General features: G+C 37.7%; 1 protein-coding gene across 2 annotated transcripts; it reads right to left on the minus strand.

Moving 5' to 3' along the window:
* Nucleotides 1–1,208: 1,208 nt before the first annotated feature.
* On the minus strand, nt 1,209–21,213 carry zfyve21 (zinc finger, FYVE domain containing 21). Of its 2 annotated transcripts, XM_085767320.1 has the most exons (8): nt 21,042–21,213; nt 16,268–16,318; nt 14,609–14,777; nt 12,269–12,344; nt 9,878–9,969; nt 9,483–9,537; nt 7,037–7,166; nt 1,209–5,303 (listed from the first exon to the last, which is right to left on the minus strand). In XM_085767320.1, the coding sequence occupies exons 1-8, from the start codon at nt 21,162–21,164 to the stop codon at nt 5,268–5,270; spliced, it is 732 nt and encodes a 243-aa protein (XP_085623446.1). In that variant the 5' UTR covers nt 21,165–21,213; the 3' UTR covers nt 1,209–5,267. The 2 variants fall into 2 exon arrangements, with proteins under 2 accessions (XP_085623446.1, XP_085623447.1); XM_085767321.1 differs by lacking the exon at nt 9,483–9,537 and having other exon boundaries at nt 7,037–7,164; nt 21,042–21,211.
* Between the last annotated feature and the right edge of the window lie 890 nt (nt 21,214–22,103).

Raw genomic sequence — 22,103 nt, forward strand, 5'->3', positions numbered from 1 at the left:
TCGAGTTTCATTTTGAAAAGAAAAATATTATTATTATTTCCTCTCAAAATAATACGCATAACATTTTCAGCCTTTTTATTTTATTGGGCAAATTTGACATTCATAAACTTTACCTCCCCCTTTTTCATTGCTGTATATTATATATAATGCAAGTTAATTTACTCTTAACAGTTCAGGAAAGTTTCTGCTATGGTAAGTGTCAGTATTGGTGCCTCAAAAAGAAAAAAAAGGTTCTTTGTTGATCAGATATCAGTGGAATGTTTTTGTTAATATAAGTCCTAAATAGTCCTATTTTCCGTCAGCAATCACTTACATGAAGTATTTCAGCCTAAACACGAGTCTCTCCGTCACTCTGCTCTGCTGTAACCCGAGGAGAAAATTTTCCTTGTGGGATACAAGTGTTATCCAATGAGGAGAGAGAACGGCATGAAGGGCTGTGTGTGCAGCCAAGGGATGCGCGTGAATGTGGTGACGTAGCACGAGGACCAATTGATGCCTGACAAGGGCGGGGGCTGCTAACTCATGGTGCGTTCAAGGAAACTCGTACTTTGTGTTTTTCCTTCCTGTGAAGTCATACCAGTTCGATCTGGTACGAGTTCACGGGTCGGAAGTTACGAGTGGCCGTTATAGGGAACTTTCACAGACAACAGGACGGTAAAAACACGAGCTACGGGTTACCTGGAACGCTACCAAGTCGTAGTTGTGACTTGAAGCTGTAACTTACGGTTTCAAAAGCCTGCCTTGAACACAGCATTAGCCGAAACGGCCGTGCCACTGATATCTGCTTTAATTGCTGCTGAAATTATTTGAACTTTTTAATTTAATTCTTTCAATATTTCTGATTAATACAGCATATATTTATAATTCATTATAAAAAACTACCAGTATAAGTACCACCAGTACAGCTACAGTACTTTCCACTTCTTATCATGTGTTCGCAATTTATGTGTCAGTGTTATTTAATTATATTTTCTATGTTAATCTTATTATTTATTTAGACTTAATTTGTCAAAATTCTTTGTTTTCAGGCAACCCACTTGACTGATACCGTTCTAAGAAGTGGGCTTGATATTGCCTCTTAAATTGAACATCAGGTTCAGTTTAACGTGGCAAAATCAGTACCTGATAAATAAAACACCTTGAGCATTAATCTCTATATTACATCAGTGCTTTTCTTCCTTATAATGACACAAACCACACCATAAAGGTATAAACACTTGATTTTATTCTGGACAGAATAATCCAACAGAGGGAGTAGTTCAGCGTTTTCAGCATCATAAACTAAGCAATGGAAGAAAGAAAAAAAAAAAAGGACAGAAATCAAGATTGGCCATAAAGTGGTAGCTACAAGGTACAAACACTGGCTGAGTGATGACTCGGTGATTTTACATGTAGTGCAAACTAACAAATAATTACAACAAAACGTCTGAGGTGAAGACAAATGTGAAGGAGCTGCACAAATGTTTTAAACCAACACAACTGTCGCATTTTATGTAGTTTAGATTTTAAACCCAATCTACAGGGGTAATGTGTCTTATTTTAGAAAAAGAAACAGCACAGATCTCATCTTTTTTTTTATTTTAATATAGCTGTGCAGCCGTCACATCTGTCTTCATCATAGACAGACAGATGTGTTAAGGAAGAGCTCTGGCGTGTTAGGAAGAATTAATGTGAGGAGGGAGGAAAACAGCACGTTACTGGAAGTTTGTGAGTTCAACACATTAAACGTGACCACACACACACACACACACACACACGAGACACAAAATCTTGGAAAAAGCCTCAAACAAAAACGACAACAACAACTTGGTGATTTCAGTTCTTAGGTGAGCAGCGTATAAAAATAAACTTTATGTTACAAAGTGAACACATCACAGACGGAGGGAAGACACACAAACACTGGTTACTGTGACGTCAGCGACACTTAATGTTAACGACAGAAGTCCGACCAACGACATTTACGACTCGTGCTTTCACTCAGATTTAAGGTCACAAATGGGTGTGAGTTTTTTCTTTTTTTTTTTGGTTTTAAAACTCCTGACTCAAGGTCCACTTGCTGGCTTTTTTCCCCCAGAGAGTTTCACCTGCACCTCATGGTCTTCTTCATCTTCACACAGTATACATCAAAATTAAATGACGACCATCTGCTGATGAAGACAGTGAGATGAAGCTGAAAGCTCCTGAGAGAGTCAAGGGTTTTGCGTTATAAACGTGGAAGCTTTGTTTATACAATCTTCATCATCATTTTAAATCAAAGCGTAAAATGTTACAAATTCACTTCATGTTTAGGCTGAAATGGATTTAATTATAATAAATACACATGTTTTAGTTTTTGAGATGAAGCCGAAAAAAAAAAAAAATCAGTGGATTTTTTTGTGTGATCACTGTAAAAAAAAACATCAAAACAATCAAAAACTTTAAATATCAACTAGAGAGAAGTTCAATCAGCCCCAGTCTGCAGCGCAAAAATAAATCGGCTTCTCCTCTAAACATCTTGATTAAAAATATTCTCCTGGACAATTAAAAAAAAAAAAGATTCAAACTATTTTCTGAAGTTGTAACTTTGCTTCCTAATTGCTCAGAAGTGTCTGTATGGAAGCAACTTTCTGCCAAAAAGACATAATAACTCAAAATAATGAGATGCTAGGTCAAAAATAGTTATTTTGTCATTTCTCATTATTTTGAGTTGTTATATCTTTTTTTTATTTTTTCAAGTGGCGGAAATGGGCTTCCATAGTGTCTGTACTCACAAAACAAACTAATTTAAAAACTTAAAAAAGTGTAGCAGATAAAAGTTATTCAGGATTCAGCAGGAAGTGTTGATTTCTACTTCCTGTGGCTGCTATTTCACAATAAAAGTCACTTCCTGTTTGGATAGTTCAACGTGAATGAGAATAAGTTAAGATGCACAGACTGGGGCTGATTTTAACAACTCTGTTTAAACAACTGGAGAATATATTAATATATTTGTCTCTAAGGGAAGATTTAACTTCTAAGTTTGACTCAACGCTCTCGCCGTCTCAGCCTAAATAGGTTTTTACTTTATGATGATGATGATGATGATGATGATGATGATGATAGGTCCTAGAAGGAAGCACAAAAAACAACCTGCCCAACTGAACGTGGAGGAAACACACGACAGGTGTGTTCAGGCCTCAGAGTGAAAACAAAAGGGGAAAAAAAGAGAAAAAAAAACTGCATACAAGTGTTACAAAAACTATAGTCATACTTCAGCTTTAAAAGTTATGCGAGTACGTTTACACACTTTGTGTTAAAAGTAGGAATATTAAACAAAATAGCTCATACAAAACTTCAATACATGAAACAACATTTAAAGCATTTATTATGTCTATGTGTGTGTGTGTGTGGCTATGTGTTTGTGTGTTTATGCTTCACTAGAATCAGTGAATAGTCTGACGTTTCTCTCGCCGACGCCCAAAGAGAGAAAAGTTACGACACAAAAACTAAAAGGAAGAGGAAAAAACATCGGCATCGCGTCACCTGAACTTTTAATCTGAAAAAATTCGAAAAGCATTAAAAGGAAATATCGACCACATGACGTCACTCTTACAGAAACTGTGGGTGGGGAAAAAAATGCGACGTCCTTTGCATTTCAGGGACGGAGCTGCCTCTTCTACCTGTCCTACATTACCCAGAATGCCCTTCACTCCTGCAGAAGGTACATAAAGCCTCCTCTGCTTCTTCTTGTTCTTCTTTCTCTGATGATTTCTCCACTGCATCAATGTTGAAAATAAAATAAAAAAATCATCAGGAAAAAAACCCTTCCCTCTTGATTTTCAGTACCTGACACTGGAAGCTGAAGTTTATGATATTTAAAGGGATAGTTCAACATTTTGGTAAATTGGCCCATTGCCATAATCCCTATAGTCATAGCAGTAGGTTCGTTACCTTTAATTGTCGGTGCAAGCTATTTTTAGAACGGCGGAGCAGAGCTGCGAGCTGCTCAGAGCTACGCTACGGAGGCTCATGGAATTTCGTGGTTGCCCTCATCAAACTCATCAAATACACAATCCAACAACTCCAAAACGCTCTGGTGGACAAGTTGTGACCTGCACATTCACCACGCTATGAGATAATAACAGAACGTTACCAGACAGAGTTGTTTTAGAGGCAAATGCAGAGACTGCTTGCTGAAAAACTGTCCCTGAAGGCAACGCACATCAGCGGTTTTGCATTGATTTACCTCTAAAACAACTCTGTCTCTAAAACAACGAACCTACTGCTATGACTCTAGGGATTATGGCAAGTTGGCAACGGGCCAATTTGACAAAATGTTGAACTATCCCTTTAACAGTTCTATTATATCTATTTATATCTATGTTTTTGTTCTCCACCTCCTTACCTCCTTTACAGGGAAGTATTCGACTCTTTAGCTCCTATATGCTCCATAAATTTTGGCCCTGGAATGCAAAGTCCGTTTTTTAAAATCTGCTTTAAAGGGTTTTAAGGTGGATTTTTTTTTTTACTTTAACCTGCTCCACTTAAACTGGAAGATCTGCTGAAGGTCCCTTGAGCTTGAGACTCTCTGTCTCTACTTGGCGCCAATCGACAAAGATCCCACAGCTGGGATCCGTCCGTAAAGTGTCTCATTAATCACTTCTACCAGGAAATAAAATCCTCAGTGACACATTTAGCATAAAAAATTTTTTTTTAAATCAACAGCAGCATATAAAGTTATCATGCCGTCGTTCAACAACTGTGGCATCTGTGAAGTTATGAAAAACGGATGGTGTAATGTCACATTTCATGGATGTTATGCGGTCAAAGTTCGACCAACTCTCTTAAGTATCACAGGACCACGTGGCCGACAAAAAAGTCCAAATTCTCAAATCTGAGAAAGTAAAAGAAGCAGAAGCCTCGGACACTTCTGTTCGGTTTGTTTACACCTTCATACATATATATAAACATTAACGCTGCATGCCCTGATTCATGTCTCAAATCAAAGAGCTCAATGCAAGAAAAAAAAAAAAAAAGGAAGAACAACAATCAGCCCACGTGTGGTAAACATGATGTACAAAGTACTGGTTATAGAGGTAATAAAGTGTTTCTGTTTTCTATAAACTTTCCTGTCTTTGCAAAAAATCACCATGATATAAGAACCGGTATCAAGGCCCGACGAGGAACCAGACGGATAAGCAGAATCAGAACTGGCGTTAATAAAATCCAAAAGAGATACCAAACCCCGGTGAGACGGGGACAAAACACTTGGGTGTGTGCTGCCTGGACGTTCAGGTTCGTTGTGCACGTCACTGGTCGCGAGCTTCATACAGCAGTTTGGCCGCCTGTGGAAACAACGGACAAAAAGAAAATATTTTAAGACCAGAATTCAGAATTATGGACTATTAAATCTCAAATCCTTGATCCTTATGAAGGAAATTATCCATCTCAAGAGAAAAGACAATAATTAGGCCAAAAAACACATTATAGATGATCTTATTAATCCAGATGTAACCAACTAACTAACTAACCAATTGACTAACTGACTAACTAACCAATTGACTGACTAAATAACTGACTAACTAACCAACTAACTAACTAGCTAACGGACTAACTAACTAACTGACCAACTAACTAACTAACTAACTAACTAACTAACTAACTAACTAACTAACTAACTGACTGACTGACTGACTGACTGACTGACTGACTGACTGACTGACTGACTGACTGAATAACTAACTAACTAGCTAACGGACTAACTAACTAACTAACTGACCAACTAACTAACTGACTAACTAACTAACTAACTAACTAACTAACTGACTAACTAACTAACTAACTAACTAACTAACTAACTAACTGACTAACTAACTGACTAACTAACTGACTAACTAACCAACTAACTAACTAGCTAACGGACTAACTAACTAACTAACTAACTGAACAACTAACTAACTGACTAACTAACTAACTAACTGACTAACTGACTAACTGACTGACTAACTAATTAACTAACTGACTAACTAACCAACTAACTAACTAGCTAACGGACTAACTAACTAACTGACCAACTAACTAACTAACTAACTGACTGACTGACTGACTGACTGACTGAATAACTAACTAACTAGCTAACGGACTAACTAACTGACCAACTAACTAACTAACTAACTAACTAACTAACTAACTAACTGACCTACTAACTAACTGACTGACTAACTAACTAACTAACTAACTAACTAACTAACTAACTAACTGACTAACTAACTAACTAACTAACTGACTAACTAACTGACTGACTGACTGACTGACTAACTAACTACGGTAACTAACTAACTAACCAACTGACTAACTGACTGACTGACTGACCGAATAACTAACTAACTAACTAACCAACCGACTAACTAACTAACAAACTAATCAAATAACTAACTAAGTAACTAAATGTAAATGTACTTTATTTATACAGCCCTTTACAACAATCCTTTCGGTGTACCAAAGTGCTTTACATAGTGTAATAATAAAAAGAAAGAAGCAGAAATAAAAACAATTTAAAAGCAATAAAAACAGTGAGAGCAATAAAATACGGCAAAGTCAAATAAGTTAAAATAAAATAAAATAAGATAAAAGTGCCATCGTGCTACTGGGTATTAAAAGCCATCCTAAATAAATAGGTTTTTATCCTGGATTTACTAACTAAGTAACTAACTAACTAACTAACTAACTAACTAACTAACTAACCAACCGACTAGCTGACTGACTGACCGACTAACTAACTAACCAACCGACTAACTGAATAACTAACTAACCAACCGACTAACTAACTAACAAACTAACAAACTAACCGAATAACTAACTAACTAACCGACCGACTAACTAAGTAACTAACTAACTAACTGACTGACCAACTAACCAACTGACTAACTAACTGACCAACTAACTAACTAACTGACTGACTGACAACTAACTAACTAACTAACTGACCAACTAACTAACTAACTAACCAACTGACTAACTAACTAACTAACCAACCAACCAACCAACAGTGACAGTTGTTCTGCCTCGTCCTCGTCACCTTGTGCATGGCGGCCAGCCACAACGAAGCCGCCTTCTTGTCGTCTGCTGCCTCCATGCGCAGCTGCTGAGCGTCCTGAGAGCCCATCGGCTTGTAGTGGAGCAGCATCCCACTGGCCCGGGACGTCCCTACACACACACAGAACACACACACACACACACACACACACACACACACACACACACACACACACACCACGCCTTGAGAAAAATATGAACTGAAAAATATTGGAGCTCATTTCTAGATTATTCACCTAAATATGTTTTGGATTTTGTTTAGTTTAGTTTTGGACAAAACAAGTCGCTGTAAACTGAGATATTATGTTTTTTTTTTAGAGATTAATGAGTTATCAAGAAAATATTCAGCAGATTAATTGATTAAAATAAATAATCATTAGCTGCAGCCCTGGTTCACTTTGTGCATCTTTTGTCCTGTAAAACCATCGGGATGCAGGAGAAACTATTGAAGCAGCTCAGTCTGGAGGAGACTTTAAAGTTTTAATCTTGAACAAATGAATCTGTTATTATCCTGTAAAAATCATCACTGATATTATGAACAGACAAAGTTAACTGAAAAAGCAGGTTGTTAAAGGGATAGTTCAACATCTTGGCAAATTGGCCCATTGCCATAATCCCTATAGTCATAGCAGTAGGTTCGTTACCTTTAATTGTCGGTGCAAGCTATTTTTAGAACGGCGGAGCAGAGCCGCAAGCTGCTCAGAGCTACGCTACGGAGGCTCATGGGATTTCTTGGTTTCCCTCATCAAACTCATCAAATACACAATCCAACAACTCCAAAACGCTCTGGTGGACAAGTCGTGACCTGCACATTCACCACGCTATGAGATAATAATGAAACGTTACCAGAGTTGTTTTAGAGGTAAATACAGAGACTGCTTGATGAAAAACTGTCCCTGAAGGCAACGCGCATCAGCGGTTTTGCATGAATTTAGGGAAACCAAGAAATCCCATGAGCCTCTGTAGCGTAGCTCTGAGCAGCTCACGGCTCTGCTCCACCGTTCTAAAAATAGCTTGCACCGACAATTAAAGGTTACGAACCTACTGCTATGACTATAGGGATTATGGCAATGGGCCAATTTGCCAAAATGTTGAACTATCCCTTTAAACAGTGAACAGAGACGAGCTGAAATGACGCATGAACAAAATAATAACAAACTAAAACTCAACTTCTCATCCTCATCGATATCAATCACAAACCATTAAACATAATCGATGCTCAAACACGCAGATGCAAACAAAGGGTTGAAAAATAAAAATCAATCACTGAACTGAAAAACACTGCCCTTCAAAATAAAAGCATGCACCGACAGATGAGAAATGACTCAAAAGGACGTTTGTTATCGTTGCTTCCAGACACAGACGAGACGATATTGATTTTGTGGTTTTTCATTTTCCACCTTGAAGCTTTCAGGACTCAGTGAGGTGTGAACAGAGCCGGCCCAAGGCATAAGCGAACTAAGCGCCTGCTTAGGGCCCCACGGCCACTAGGGGGCCCCAAGAGCAATTACAATAATAATACATATTTTTTGCATGTATGAGAATGATTTCTGTATGATAAAAGATATATAATTGTACAAAAAAACACAATTGTATGTCAATAGAGTGCTGCTGCTGATGTAGCCTAGGAATGAGGCCTATGTAAGTCCGCTCGCTTTTCCGCTGTTTTGCTAGCAGTCCCTAGCCATGTGCATTTGTTTACAATGAAGTTGCAAAAAATCAATACATGGAGCAGTGAAATAAGTTTTTTGAAGTGCATCCACCTTATTGTTCCACATGGTTAGCCAAGATAACATTTCTACCAACTTTTTAGTCCCCAGCACTAGCGTTAGTGGCCAAAATAAGTGATTTGAGGGCATCCCCAAAAATTTTTTGCACGCAATAGGACATTCACGTTCACTGTGCCCCCTCCAATTTTTGGGTTGCATGACACCCCTGAATAGGCTATCAAGATTCAGATGAGAATAGTGGTGGAAGAAGAAGGTGTGGCCTGAAAGAGGCGCATGGTGAAGCAGAGGAAGCAACCTAACCCTTTGAAAGGCTGGTCCAGGCCAAAAGATTTTAAAACATTAGTTTTGATTTTGCTCACTAGACCGGTTTTATAGCACACGCAACCATTCTTGCCGCTACAATGATAGGGACGTCAAAAGGATAATGCAGCCTAAACGACACTACCAGAGCCGCAATGAGTTTATAATAGGTGTGTGAATGATCAACAATCAATATTATTTGCAAAACTAAAGGGCCCCAAAAACAAATTTTGCTTAGGGCCCCATAGAGGCTTGGGCCGGCTCTGGGTGTGAATAAGTGAAATAAATAAACTAGTGGTTTGATTTTCAGGCAGCTTCATGCAGACGGACGTGAACCCAGAGGAGGAAGAGGAAGAGGAGGAGGAGGTGAAGTGAAGTGAAGTGAAGCTGAGCTGCTAACCTTCAGAGATACAGTGACTGTCCAGCAGACTGGTGTAAGTGTGAATGTCATTCTCTGAGCCCAGAGGAAGAGGAGGAGGAGGAGGAGGAGGAGTCGAGCCGCCAGAGTCAGAGCAGCCCAGGAGAGAGAGTTTGTTAGTGTCGGCTCGGAAAAACAAACCAGTCCCAGTGTTAATCAGAGAAAAAATTATACAGTATCAGTGGGTTAGTGAGTCCATGAGCTGAAGAACAGAGTTATTAATAATAAAAATAATAACAATAATCTCAAGCACAAGAAGAACAAAGGAGGTGTTGGTTATAAAAGTTATAAAACAGATAAATTCAACAATGTCTTACCATTATCATCATCATTATTATTATGAACATTATTGTCATTTTTATTATCATCATCTTACCTCCTGGACTCGTCCCATCTGTGAGGATCTGCATGCTGGACATCCGAGACAGTTCAACCTCGAAATGGCTTTCACCGTCCAGGAACAGATACCTAACGTCCAGGAAAGGAAGCAAATAAATACACAAACACAAATAAAAGTCGATAATAAAAAAAAATAGAATCGTTAATTGATTATTTTAACTGCAACAAGGTTTAGAAGTGCTCTTAACCCTCAGTATAAGGATTTTTTGTTGTTGACTTTTTAGCATTGTTTAGGGTTTGTTTTCCTGTACGTGTATGTTTATATAATTTTTCCTCTGAATTAATCTCCTTTTTCTGTTTCTGTTTATTTTTTTATTTTCAGATACATAATTTGATATAATTTTAATGACCTTTAGATGTAAACGTGTACGTGTAAATGTGTATGATGTTTGTATTACTGTCTGTTGTGTATTATACTCAGAATTAGAAAAATCAATAAAGAGAGTTGAAAAAATAATTAAATAAATGAGCTGTTCCACAGAGAAGAAACTGTTGTTTATTTATTTTTAATTGCCATTGATATGTCTCGTACCAAATCAGACCATTGAAAAAAAACAAACAATAATATTATAGCTGCTGCGCAGCAATGGGTCGGGTCCGGGCTAATTTTGGCAAATTTAGGCAAATTCTGAGCAACAAACAGGAGAATAGGAAGACGACCTAAGGATGACCTTATAATGTCCAATTTGCATCAGTTGAGGATTGAACCCACAACCTCTGGAACCAAAGACCAGTGTCTATCACACTGCCATTCACTGTCGTGTAGGCAGATTTGAAACCACAGTAAAAAGAAAAATCAGTTTTTGAGGTAAAATTCTGATATGTATTTGTCAAACATCTACTGTGACTCTAAGATGTTAGGAGCCTTCGCACATGGTCCAGTCCAAGCTATTTGGATCTTTAAATTTAGAGGCTTCCTGTGATGCCACCATCAGTACAACTGTCTTGTGTTTCATGTTGAGGACATCTGACATTTTGATCTGTCATCATCATCATCATCACGCTTGCTGGGTCTCGAACTCACAATCTCTGACACCAAGAACCAGCTCTTAACTCGCTGAGCTAATTGGCTGGTAGTGAGACCTGCTGTGTAGCTTCATTTATCCACTCAGGTGAGTCAGTGCCCGGGCAGCTGTTGTGATGAAATGGTCAAAACGTCAGAAATTCAGTTATCTAAACAAAAATTTGATAATACATAAATTGCATCTTGACAGCTTGGAAATGTTGGTGATTTGTTTTTAATGATAAGTGTTTTGCTTCATAAGAGAAAATATGATGTTTATAAATTCCACTCTCACATTGACTGCAGTTGTTCCCATGAGAGCAGAATTCAAAATGTTCTCAAAAATTCAGTTTTTGAGATAAAATTCTGATATTTGCCAAACTTCATCAACCATGACTCCAGAATATTCTCATTTTTTTTCAGGATGATTGAAAATGTATTTATCAAGAATTTGATGGTATATGTTTACAGTACTGTTTACAGTCAAACGTTTTCATGCACTGTAGGCTCAATTTTTGCTTAATCAAAAATTCGAGAAACAAGTTTTGTGGAGGACAGTCTGGAGATGCTCTGTAGCAAGTTTGGTGTCAATTGAGCAAAAATTGTGGGAGGAGATACATTTTAAAAGTTTTACAGTTATTGAAAAAAACAGAGTGATGGACTCCATAATTTGTGATGAGTTTAAGTTGACAAAAGTTTCAGCAGTATTGAGGCTACATTGTGGTGAAGTTTCAACACTGTAGCATCTACCGTTGGTTTGGTAGGAATTTTTAAAGTTTTTAAATTTAAACGCTTATTGTGCCCCCCCTAGGAGGGGGGAGCACATGTCCTTGGAGTTGAGTGAATCTGGCATGGGGTCGGATGTTTCTGTAAAGTTTGGTGAGTTTTCACCCATGGGAAGTATGACTTCCTTGGAAGAAGAAGAAGAAGAAGAAGAAGAAGAAGAAGAAGAAGAAGAAGAAGAAGAAGAAGAAGAAGAAGAAGAAGAAGAAGAAGAAGAAGAAGAAGAAGAAGAAGAAGTAGTTGTTCTTCTTGTGCTTCTTTTTTTTTTTTTTTAAGTATATTTTTTTGGCATTTTTGCCTTTATTTGATAGCACACAGTATAGATAGACAGGAAAGGGGGAGGCAGAGAGAGGGAATGACATGCAGGAAAGGTCTGCCCAACGCGGGATTCGAACCGGGGACGCCTGCGTTGAGGACTGTAGCCTCTACATGGGGCACCGCCCCTTTTTTGTATTTATTTAATACAGAGACTCATTTTAAACCATAATAAAAATCCAAGTTGTTGTTTTGGAGGTCTAAACTTTTATAAAAGAAATCTCTAAACTCCAGCGGATCAAACTGAAGCCGAGGAACGAGACTCACCTGTGGTTGTTGGAGAGGCGGCACGTCATGGTTTCAGACTTCTCTGTCGATCCTAGAGTGACGACGAACGTCCCACCTGAACAACACACACACACACACACACACACACACACACACACACACACACACACACACAGAAAAATCCTGGGTCGTTAGTTACACACTTCTACCTGATGTTAACACCAAGAGCTTCTTCTATCAGGAGCTGGTGGCTTTTAAACTGTCTTCAATGTAGGAACTTCATTTTGAAAATTCTACAATTCTGAATTTTCCCTGACAGATAAATAAAGTTCTTTGAATTGAAACTGGACTGAGATCAGTGAATATATAGTGGATATATTTAATCAAATTAAGGATTTGAATATTATAATAATAAAATAATTCATATTAACTTATTTCATTTATTTATTTATCTTTCATTTATTTTATTTTATTATATTTCTTTTTCTTTCTCTCTCAAAGACCCTAATTTGGGCGGTACCTCAGTTTGCATTGTTTGTTTGTCTGTTTTCATTCATTTTTATTGTTTGCTTTGTGAGTATAGACTTGAAAAAATTCTACAAAGATGCAAAAAAGATTGTAAAGATTGATTGTGAATGTGAAGGCAATGAAAGAAGTTTTCCAATAAAGTATTTAAAAAAAAGAGAGAGATCAGTGAGCAAAGTAGAAAAGTAGAAAAACAGATATTATTATTAAAAAGTTCTTTCAAATCTTTCTTCTTCATCAGTTATTGATTGATCATCACCGTATCTACATCACAGCTTCTTCTTCTTCATTAAGCTGCTGCTGTTGTGTATTTAACACAATGGATTATCAACCAGCAGCAGGAACTACCGCTGCCGTAGTTCTACTTCCTGTTTGGAGCAGAGGACGTGAAGTCCAACAAGAGTCCAACAGCGTCTCATCATCACTTTGATAAACTTTAATAATCCAATAAATGAACAACTTTGATCTGATTAGGATTAAAGTCCAAAATCAAACAGGAACGGATTATATAATGTTCAATATTGTTCATATTTACAGCCTGTTATCAGCTTTTCATTCTCGCAGATCAATCGAGCCTCCTCTGTTTTATTTCACTGTTTCAGTCTTGAACTTTAGGAAATTATAAAACTGTTCAGATATAACAGATTACATCATTGCATTGCAAATATTCTGATAATTGATTGATTTCATTATCAGATGAGATTGTTCCACAAAGGCACAAATATGACACTTCTGTCCTTTGTTTATCTAATAATAACCTCTTTTTTATTCTAACAAACACATTTGTGATACAGGGTGCTGCAATTATTGTTGCCGTCTCATTTTTTGTTCTTTTATGTCTCATTGTCACTACATGTGTGTATGTGTATTATGTGTGTGTGCATATATGTGTGCTATCATTACACACACATATATACAGTATATGACTATTTCATAACTTATTATAGTATATTGAATTGACAGAGGGAGAAGGGGTGGGATTTAATAAGCTTCAGCTTCTTCCCACTCCTGTTGAACATACATAAGTGTTAAGTTTTGTTGTTCTTGATTTATTTTGCGTTGTCGTCTTGTATTTATTGTGGTTTGTTCGATTTTATTTTGTTCTTCTTTTATTCTGTGTTCAAATAAACTTTCATTCATTCATTTTATGCAATCTTCATTATTGAAGGGAAGAAAAATGCTCCAATAACATTTGACAGTTGATATTTAAATCATCTGTCGATCATTCCTGACACATTAACGATCGGGATCTTTGTGGATGAGCAGACGACTCATTAAGCCTTTGTGCTTTCTACCAAATATTACCATCAACTTTGGAAACTTAAAACAAAAGAATAAATTTCATTTTTTTTTAAATGAAATTTTTTTTCAAAATTTCTTTACCTTCACTTATAATGTACATTCTCACCGCACTAGACACAGTAATAATCTTACCCTATATTTACCCTTCACCCGCTCATCACACCATCAGTTTAATATGACTTATAGAGGTCCTATGTTTTGGAATGGACTACCTCCTTCATTAAGATCCATTTCTTCTTATTCACTTTTTAAAAAGCAGTTAAAAATACATCTCAACTTCTCTTGAATTTCCTGCTCTTTCCTCTCTCTATATCCCACATCCTTACTCTGTGCACTTTAGCTCTTTTTTTTTCTATGTTTATTTGTTAGCCATTGAAATTTGTCTTGCTGTAATTTGTTATAGGGGTGGAACCTATGTACAAGCCAACCGGCTTCGTTCCCTCCTTGCACCATTGAAATTTGTGTGCTAAATAAATAAACTCTAAACTCTAAATAAATTCCCAACCTAAAGCATGAGAGAGTTGAAAACACGGAGGACAGTGAACGCCTCACCTCCCAGCAGCACTCGGAGCTGCTTGTCGTAGAACTCGGTCTCTTTCTGCGACACCAGGCTGCACTCGGCGCATTGACGCACCGGGTCCACGAAGCACATCCGGGGCAGCGCCACCTTCTTACTGCAGCACTTATCACAGAAGCAGCGGCCGCACCGCCGACAGTGGTGCTGCACACACACACACACACACACACAGTCAATATTAGGACAGTTTAAAGGGATAGTTCAACATTTTGGCAAATTGGCCCATTGCCAGAATCCCTATAGTCATAGCAGTAGGTTCGTTACCTTTAATTGTCGGTGCTATTTTTAGAACGGCAGAGCAGAGCCGTGAGCTGCTCAGAGCTACGCTACGGAGGCTCATGGGATTTCTTGGTTTCCCTCATCAAACTCATCAAATACACAATCCAACAACTCCAAAACGCTCTGGTGGACAAGTTGTGACCTGCACATTCACCACGCTCTGAGATAATAACAGAACGTTGAGTTGTTTTAGAGGGAAATACAGAGACTGCTTGATGAAAAACTGTCCCTGAAGGCAACGCACATCAGCGGTTTTGCATGAATTTCCCTCTAAAACAACTCTGTCTGGTAACGTTCTGTTATTATCTCATAACGTGGTGAATGTGCAGGTCACAACTATATATTATATATTATAATATTATCTGAGGCTGGGAGGGTCAAAATTTTTGTTTGATACATTTTTATTTTCTGGTGCAAGGTCGTTGGACACAAAAAAATGTTTGTTCTTTTTAAGATTATCAGAGAAATATTATGTATCAATTCATTTTTTTCCAGTTTTTTTTTTTTTTAATGAATGCCATTATTAACTTCAGTCCTCACCAAACTTAGTAGTTTGGGCCACATGGAGCAGCGTCTGAGGCTGTGTCTGCTCATCTTGACAGTCAAGATGAAACGAGCCCAAACCAAGTGAAATGTGTAAACAAAGACAGACTTTCCCAGGCTTTTATTTAGTTGAAACACTAATGTACTCAAATGGTGAAATCATGGTTGTGATTTTTCCCTGTTAAAAGGGTTTTCCATGGAGTTTTTCCTCAGTCGATGTGAGGGTCTAAGGACAGAGGATGTTGTTACGATGCCATGTAAAGCCCTTTGAGACAAACTGTTTGTAAAAACGGGCTATACAAATAAAATTGCCCTGCCTTAAAGTCCTGAGGTCGTGTGGTGTTTAAAGGCCACTAGATAACATTGAGTGCTGCGCTTTATTTTGAAGGCACAGAGCTGTTCAACACTGAGCTCTTTGTTATGTTATGTTATTATACAAATATCAAAACAAACCTCGCGCCTCGTGTCAAACTCATGTATTAAAACCTCCAGATGTCAACGATCAGTTCCATATCTGTCAGATTTGTCTAGTTTTCTTCCTCACAGTGTTTTTCTTTTTTTTACTTTAAACTAGTGTAACTCCTGTGTTTCCTGGTGAACTGAGGACAGATCGACTCTGTCATCATGTGATTACGTCAGCGGAGAAACGTCCTCACACACAACCTCAGTGTGTTTTCATGCCAAAGTAAATGAACGGGGGGGGGGGAATTTAATAAATAAATAAAACCCTCGAAATTCTTCAGGAAAAAATGTTTTCTACTGTTTCAACGTCAGATTCATGAGTCTGTGACTTGTTGCAAAACAAAACTGACCTTTCTTCTGATGAAGTCGAACTTGGTGTCACACTGCATGCACCTCGGACACTGGGAGAAAGAGGGAAAAACAGGAAGTTACACAACATGCTGAGCTGGGTGGATTTCTGGATGAGACGACAGAAGCAGCAGAAGCAGCTGCTGCAGATCTGGAGTCTGTGTTTCCTCTGAAATGTTGTTTTCAGCTTCTTACTCATTAAATTACAACAGTTTTCCATCCTGGGTTTCGGTGCTGTAAAACGTTACAGTTGATCAGTTACAACAAATAGTTTCACAATCAAGTCACTTGGACACAACACCGACTGGAAACAGAGCGAAGAAGGAGACAAAGCGGACTTTCCTCTGTGACTGTAACTTCACTGGCATCAGAAATAAACAATACAGTAAAACAATAATTGTATAATAATGTTATAATGACAAAATAAATAAAAATACACTCTCTGTGATCTTAATAAACTCAAGGAAAATAGTTGAAGTTGACATATTTTAGATTTAAAAAATATTCCAACTGTAGCACAAACACGTCATTCTGCTCCGTTTATATGAAACAAATACAAATAATAATCAATGTGCTTATAGATTAATCTGCAAACTTTTTGACAGTTTACAATCAGACACACGACTTTAAGCAAAGCAAAAGATCCTTTTGAGGAACTGAAATCAGTTTTAATATTAAAACAGCTGCAGTTGCAATAAACTCATTTTAGTTCACGTCTAAATAAAAAGAGAGAGAAATGAAGTGAAGGAAATCTTGATCACTAATTAATAAGCTGTTAAAGAGATAGTTCACTCAAAATTGAAATTTCACTCATTATCTACTCACCCACTGCACTACAGCACTGCATGTCCATATGACGGTTGCGAACGGAGCTCACTTTTCTTCGTCCAAAAAGACACACCAAAAAACATCCAAATACCTCCATAGTGCTCTTCCTGGTCTGTCCAAATCTCGCGTGATTTGCACTGACACCCAGTTCACGGCTCCGCAAATTGCGCGAGATTCCGGCAGAGCAACACTGGGAGCTTCCACTACAAACAAGCTTAAAACATATACTTATTTAATTTTTTTCGGAACAATTTCTCATGTCGGGGCTTCAGTACAAGAGGGACATTACAGACGAGCTGTGTGGAGGTATTTGGATGTTTTTTGGACGAAGAAAAGTGAGCTCCGTTCGCTACCGTCATATGGACATGCAGTGCACGGAAATTTCAATTTTGAGTGAACTATCCCTTTGACTAACGCCTAACGTATCAATACAACTTACCACTTTACTCTCGTTATGTAAACTATAATCAATAGGATCTATTCTGTTCTCATGGTCTGGTTTCTGAACATCACGGTCAGTGTGATGTCATAGCCGAGGACGCTGTATAGATCCTTATCGATCAGAGGAACAGCTGATGGGTTGCCAGGTTGTGGAGCGTCACAGTAAACATGACACGTTAATGACGATGATGAGAGCTGCAGCTTTACGACATTTTATTTCTATTTGTTTAATAAAAGCCTCTCAAGCGCCATGCAGTGTGTTTAGTCAAATATTTGGTTTGACTGTTTCCATGTTGCAATAAATATCGATTAACCATTAATAGTTTATTTTTTTCCACTTTTTGTCTCCTGTACTGGTCTGGTCATTTAGTTTAGTGTCGTTTTTTTTGCTGTTGATGTTTTCTATTTAAACCTATTCTAACATTTATTCAACCTTCACCCCATAAGTTGTATCTGATTTGGTGGGGACAATCGGGTTTCCGACCTCACCTGCACATTGTTTTTTTTATATAAATCACTCTCTATAGAGTGATTTGTATCAAATGTAAACAGTTTTTATTTTATTTTATGTGCAAAAAAAACCAAAAACTAAAATACATAAATAAAAGTTTAATTATAGAGTGATTTGGACTGATATTAGATAGATAGATAGATAGATAGATAGATAGATAGATAGATAGATAGATAGATAGATAGATAGATAGATAGAGAGATACTTTATTAACCCCAGTAGGGAAATTCAGGTGTCCCTCGCTCATCCAGACAGTTAAAACAGTTAAAACACAGACCAGTGCATAGCCTACAATAAATACATACAAAGCCAGCCTAGTGTGCAATGTTATATAATGAGCCATCAGTGAAAGCTGATCAGTGATCTGTGACTGAAAGTGATGACAAATTTATCAAGTCTGCAGTTGTAGATATTGATAAGCACCTTTTTCTTTTTGGTCCAGATGTGCTGCAGCTCTTTTGCAGGAGAGTTGGTTGGAAAATTGTTGTTAATAATCATCAATAACCAAGTTTAATGTTAAAGGAAACTGAATTAAATGAAATTAAATGCAGACAACTTCTTTGCCCCCATAATGTTGCATGTCCTGTCCTGAACACAGTCAGACTGACACCAGCTGATGGTCAGATGGATCAATCATTGACTCCCGTGGCGCTAGTTCACGGACAGTCCGGTCAAAGTGCCACTTCCACAGTTTGATGTCACCGTGTTTCCTCCTGTGGTTTTACAGCTCTGATAATAATCGACCACACGCACATACTCTCTCTCTGTCTGTCTTTCTCTTTCCTGGAAAGCAGCTTTCTTTCACGCACAAACAAACACGCAAAGGCTCACATTATAGCAGCTCCGTGACGTGCTGCCTGCTAACCGCGCACGTAGCACGTAAACTAACACACAAAACAAACGACTGCTGCCTTTCAACGATGAACAAAGTTAAGACATTAGCACCTAGTCTGACAACTAGTTTAAGGTGTTAACTAGCTGGTTACATCGCGCCAGGCTTCGTGTTTTGAGCCGCCAGCGCTACCAGGCTGACCGTCGCTGCCTGCACCGCCCAGTCCGGGGGCCAAGAGGGAGCTCTGTTGTCCGGAGCGACGTTAAACGCACCACAGTTAGCGCGAGTGGACCGGATGTGAGGAGGTTTTCACCGTAAAAATAAAAGCCCCAACAAAAAAGTTTTACCTTTACTTTCGAGGTGAAATAATTACAAGTCATTTAAAAAGGAAAAAAGAGACTTGTTTATCCAACTTTTGAAGGAAAAAAAAAGGTGTTACTGACAATAAACCGGTTTTTACCTACTTTTTTGTATAGTTTTACTGTTTTATTACTTTTATTATTTAACTCTTGATCATATAATTATTTTTTATATGCAATGTAGCACTCTAGTTTATTTATGTACTGTTGGCTTTATTCCATTAGTTTAGTTTTTCTCTATGTCGAACCACACCGCACATAGCACTTTAACTTAAAGACCTGCTGATTTGATCAGTTCTACAGACTGTTTTTACTGACCTATTTGTAATAGAGTGGAAGCACTCTTCACTGTTTTGAATGCGTATTAAAGGTGTGAAAGTATTTTGTATGGATGTCTCGTATGTATTGTCTTGTGTATGCAGTGGCTCCGAGCCCAAAACAAATTTCCCTTTGGGACAATAAAGTACAATCCAATCCAATCCAATCTAAACTGAATTGCTTTCTGTTTCGGCCACAGAACAAATTCACTTCTAAATTAAATCCTATTCTCTGTGTTCTCTTTTTTTCCCTTTAAATTTTAAAGGAACAGTCATCAATCCAAATTTTGTACAAACATAAAAGCCAAATCAGAAAATTCACAAAAAAATTAGGCAAAAACCAATACATTATGCATCCAGAACATGCAACATTATGAGCAAGTCTCATAAAAGCATTTCATTCAGTTTCCTTGAACAACCAACACTTAAAAAAGCTTGATTATTGATGATTAATAAACATAAATTTATTTATTCTTATATATTTCCAATCAACTCTCCTGCAAAATAGCTGCAGCACATCTGGACCAAATCCATGCAAAAAACAAAAAATGGCTTATCAATATATATCTACAACTGCAGACTTGGTATCACATCATTGACAAGTTTTCAGTCAAAATCAGTCAATAACAAAACTTATTAAAGGGACAACGAGGAGTTTTGGAAAAGGAAGCGTTTTTTCACACTACATTTATGAGCCTCCGCGCACACCGTACATTTCTTTGACTGGCGCAAGACAGACTCATGTTTTCATTCATCAAGAATTAAAGTCAGAGGTTCAAAGACGATCACATACCGTCGTAGTCCCGACCATAAACGGCGATTCAGCTGCGTTATTCTCATGACTCGCAGCGAAACCGAAAGTAAAGAAACGCTGGTCGGCTCGACCAGCATTTCCGCCACCACTAATAATAACAAAATAAGGATAGAGAGAAAACGATATATTTATCGAAATTGGGCCCATTAACAAGTGTGGGTAGCGTAGATTCATCCACATTAACGTGAGACTTTTTTTTATAACCAAATACAAACTCCTCGTTGTCCCTTTAACGGTTAATCGATATGTATTGCAAAATGGAAACATTCAAACCAAATATTTGACATAGCCTAACACTTATTTTTAGTGAAATAAAGTAACTGAGTAGGCTACATTTGCTGCTAGATTTCAGGGGAAATGTTCTTAGTAGCATAAAATCTAAATTTTGATCACTATTAATAGGAAAAATGCTAAATATAGGTCATAAATACTGGCTTAAATCCAACACTTTGATAGTGTCTAGTGTGCCTAATACTTTGACAGCTATGTAAAAATTCTGACAATTCTTTCACTAACACAAATGATTTTGTGATATATATTATTATTTTATTTTGATAATCCTAAACGGAAACGAGTGGTTGAACTCTGACGCTAGCTCGACGCTGAGCTCCGTGCAGCAGCAGCTCCGGTAGCTTCTCCGCTGTCAGACCGACCAACCCGCCGGAGCGTCTCACCTCTTTGTCGGGGACCCAGTGCGGCTCGTCCAGGCCGAAGGGGCTGGAGGCGCCGCTCTCCGGCACCATGCGGAGGCCGCTCGGGCTGCGGACCAGCTTCTTCCCGTCAGGCACTGAGGACATTTTGCTTTTCACGGCGCTTGTTGTGTTTCAGCTCCGAGCAGTCGACCACCAACAACTAACTCCTGGCTGCTGTCTGTCTAAGCCCCGCCCCCTCCTTCCTCCCTCTGCTCAGAGTGATTGACAGGCCGATTGTCCAATCAGAGCACAGAGAACACAACACGTGACCAGCAGCGCAAGATGGAGTGTTTTGGTTTTACAACCCCGCCCGGAAATACACACTAGTAGAAGAAAAATAATGTTTACGATTTTTATTTTATTTCTGCTAATAATATGAATGATCTCTTTGTAAGGTTATAATAATATCTACATTTGTAAAATAATATAATACATTTATAATTCTAATTAACTTTTCCCCTCAGATTTGAAAGAACATTTGAAAGTCATCAATCCAAATTTTGTACAAAAATTAATCACAAGATTAGCAATTAAATAAGAAAAAAAACAATATATTTCAATGATACTTTGTCATTTTAAGTGAAATAAAGTAAGTGAGTACATTACAAAGGTTCAGTGTGTAATAATTGTCAAGGTTTAGTGGAAAAATCTGAATATCCTACACTCTGGACGTGAAATATCACAGTTTTACCCCCATTTTACACACTGGACCTTTTATCAGGTAGTGTACACAAGTACAGCCTTGCTGCTAGATTCCAAGAGAAATATTTTACTTCTTATTAGCATAAAATATCTTATAAATCTTATATAATATAAAAATTCTTCTGCAAATGGTAGATGACAAATTAATTTCCCATGTTCATATTCGTATTTGTATTTGTATTTGTAAACTATTTATTACAATACAGTACTCCAAGTGTAGACTCACTCTGTTTTACTGAATTTAATAAAAACTAAAAACTATATTGTTGGTGAGGTTTGTGGATCCTCTTTGTGAGAGCAGCAGTTACACAAGACACGTAGTATCATGAATGCCAGTCTCAT

The sequence above is a fragment of the Trachurus japonicus genome, chromosome 22 (genome assembly GCF_045865225.1).
Source record: "Trachurus japonicus isolate A0001 chromosome 22, Traja_1.0".
Lineage (NCBI taxonomy): Eukaryota > Metazoa > Chordata > Actinopteri > Carangiformes > Carangidae > Trachurus > Trachurus japonicus.

Excerpts from the sequence above, each read along its gene's own strand:
- zfyve21 (XM_085767320.1), bottom strand. The coding sequence starts at position 21,164 with ATGTCCTCAGTGCCTGACGGGAAGAAGCTGGTCCGCAGCCCGAGCGGC. Across the intron at positions 16,319-21,041 it reads ACTGGGTCCCCGACAAAGAG|TGTCCGAGGTGCATGCAGTG; the intron begins GTGAGACGCTCC and ends TCTTTCTCCCAG. Across the intron at positions 7,167-9,482 it reads AGTCACTGTATCTCTGAAGG|AGGGACGTCCCGGGCCAGTG; the intron begins TTAGCAGCTCAG and ends CTGTGTGTGTGT.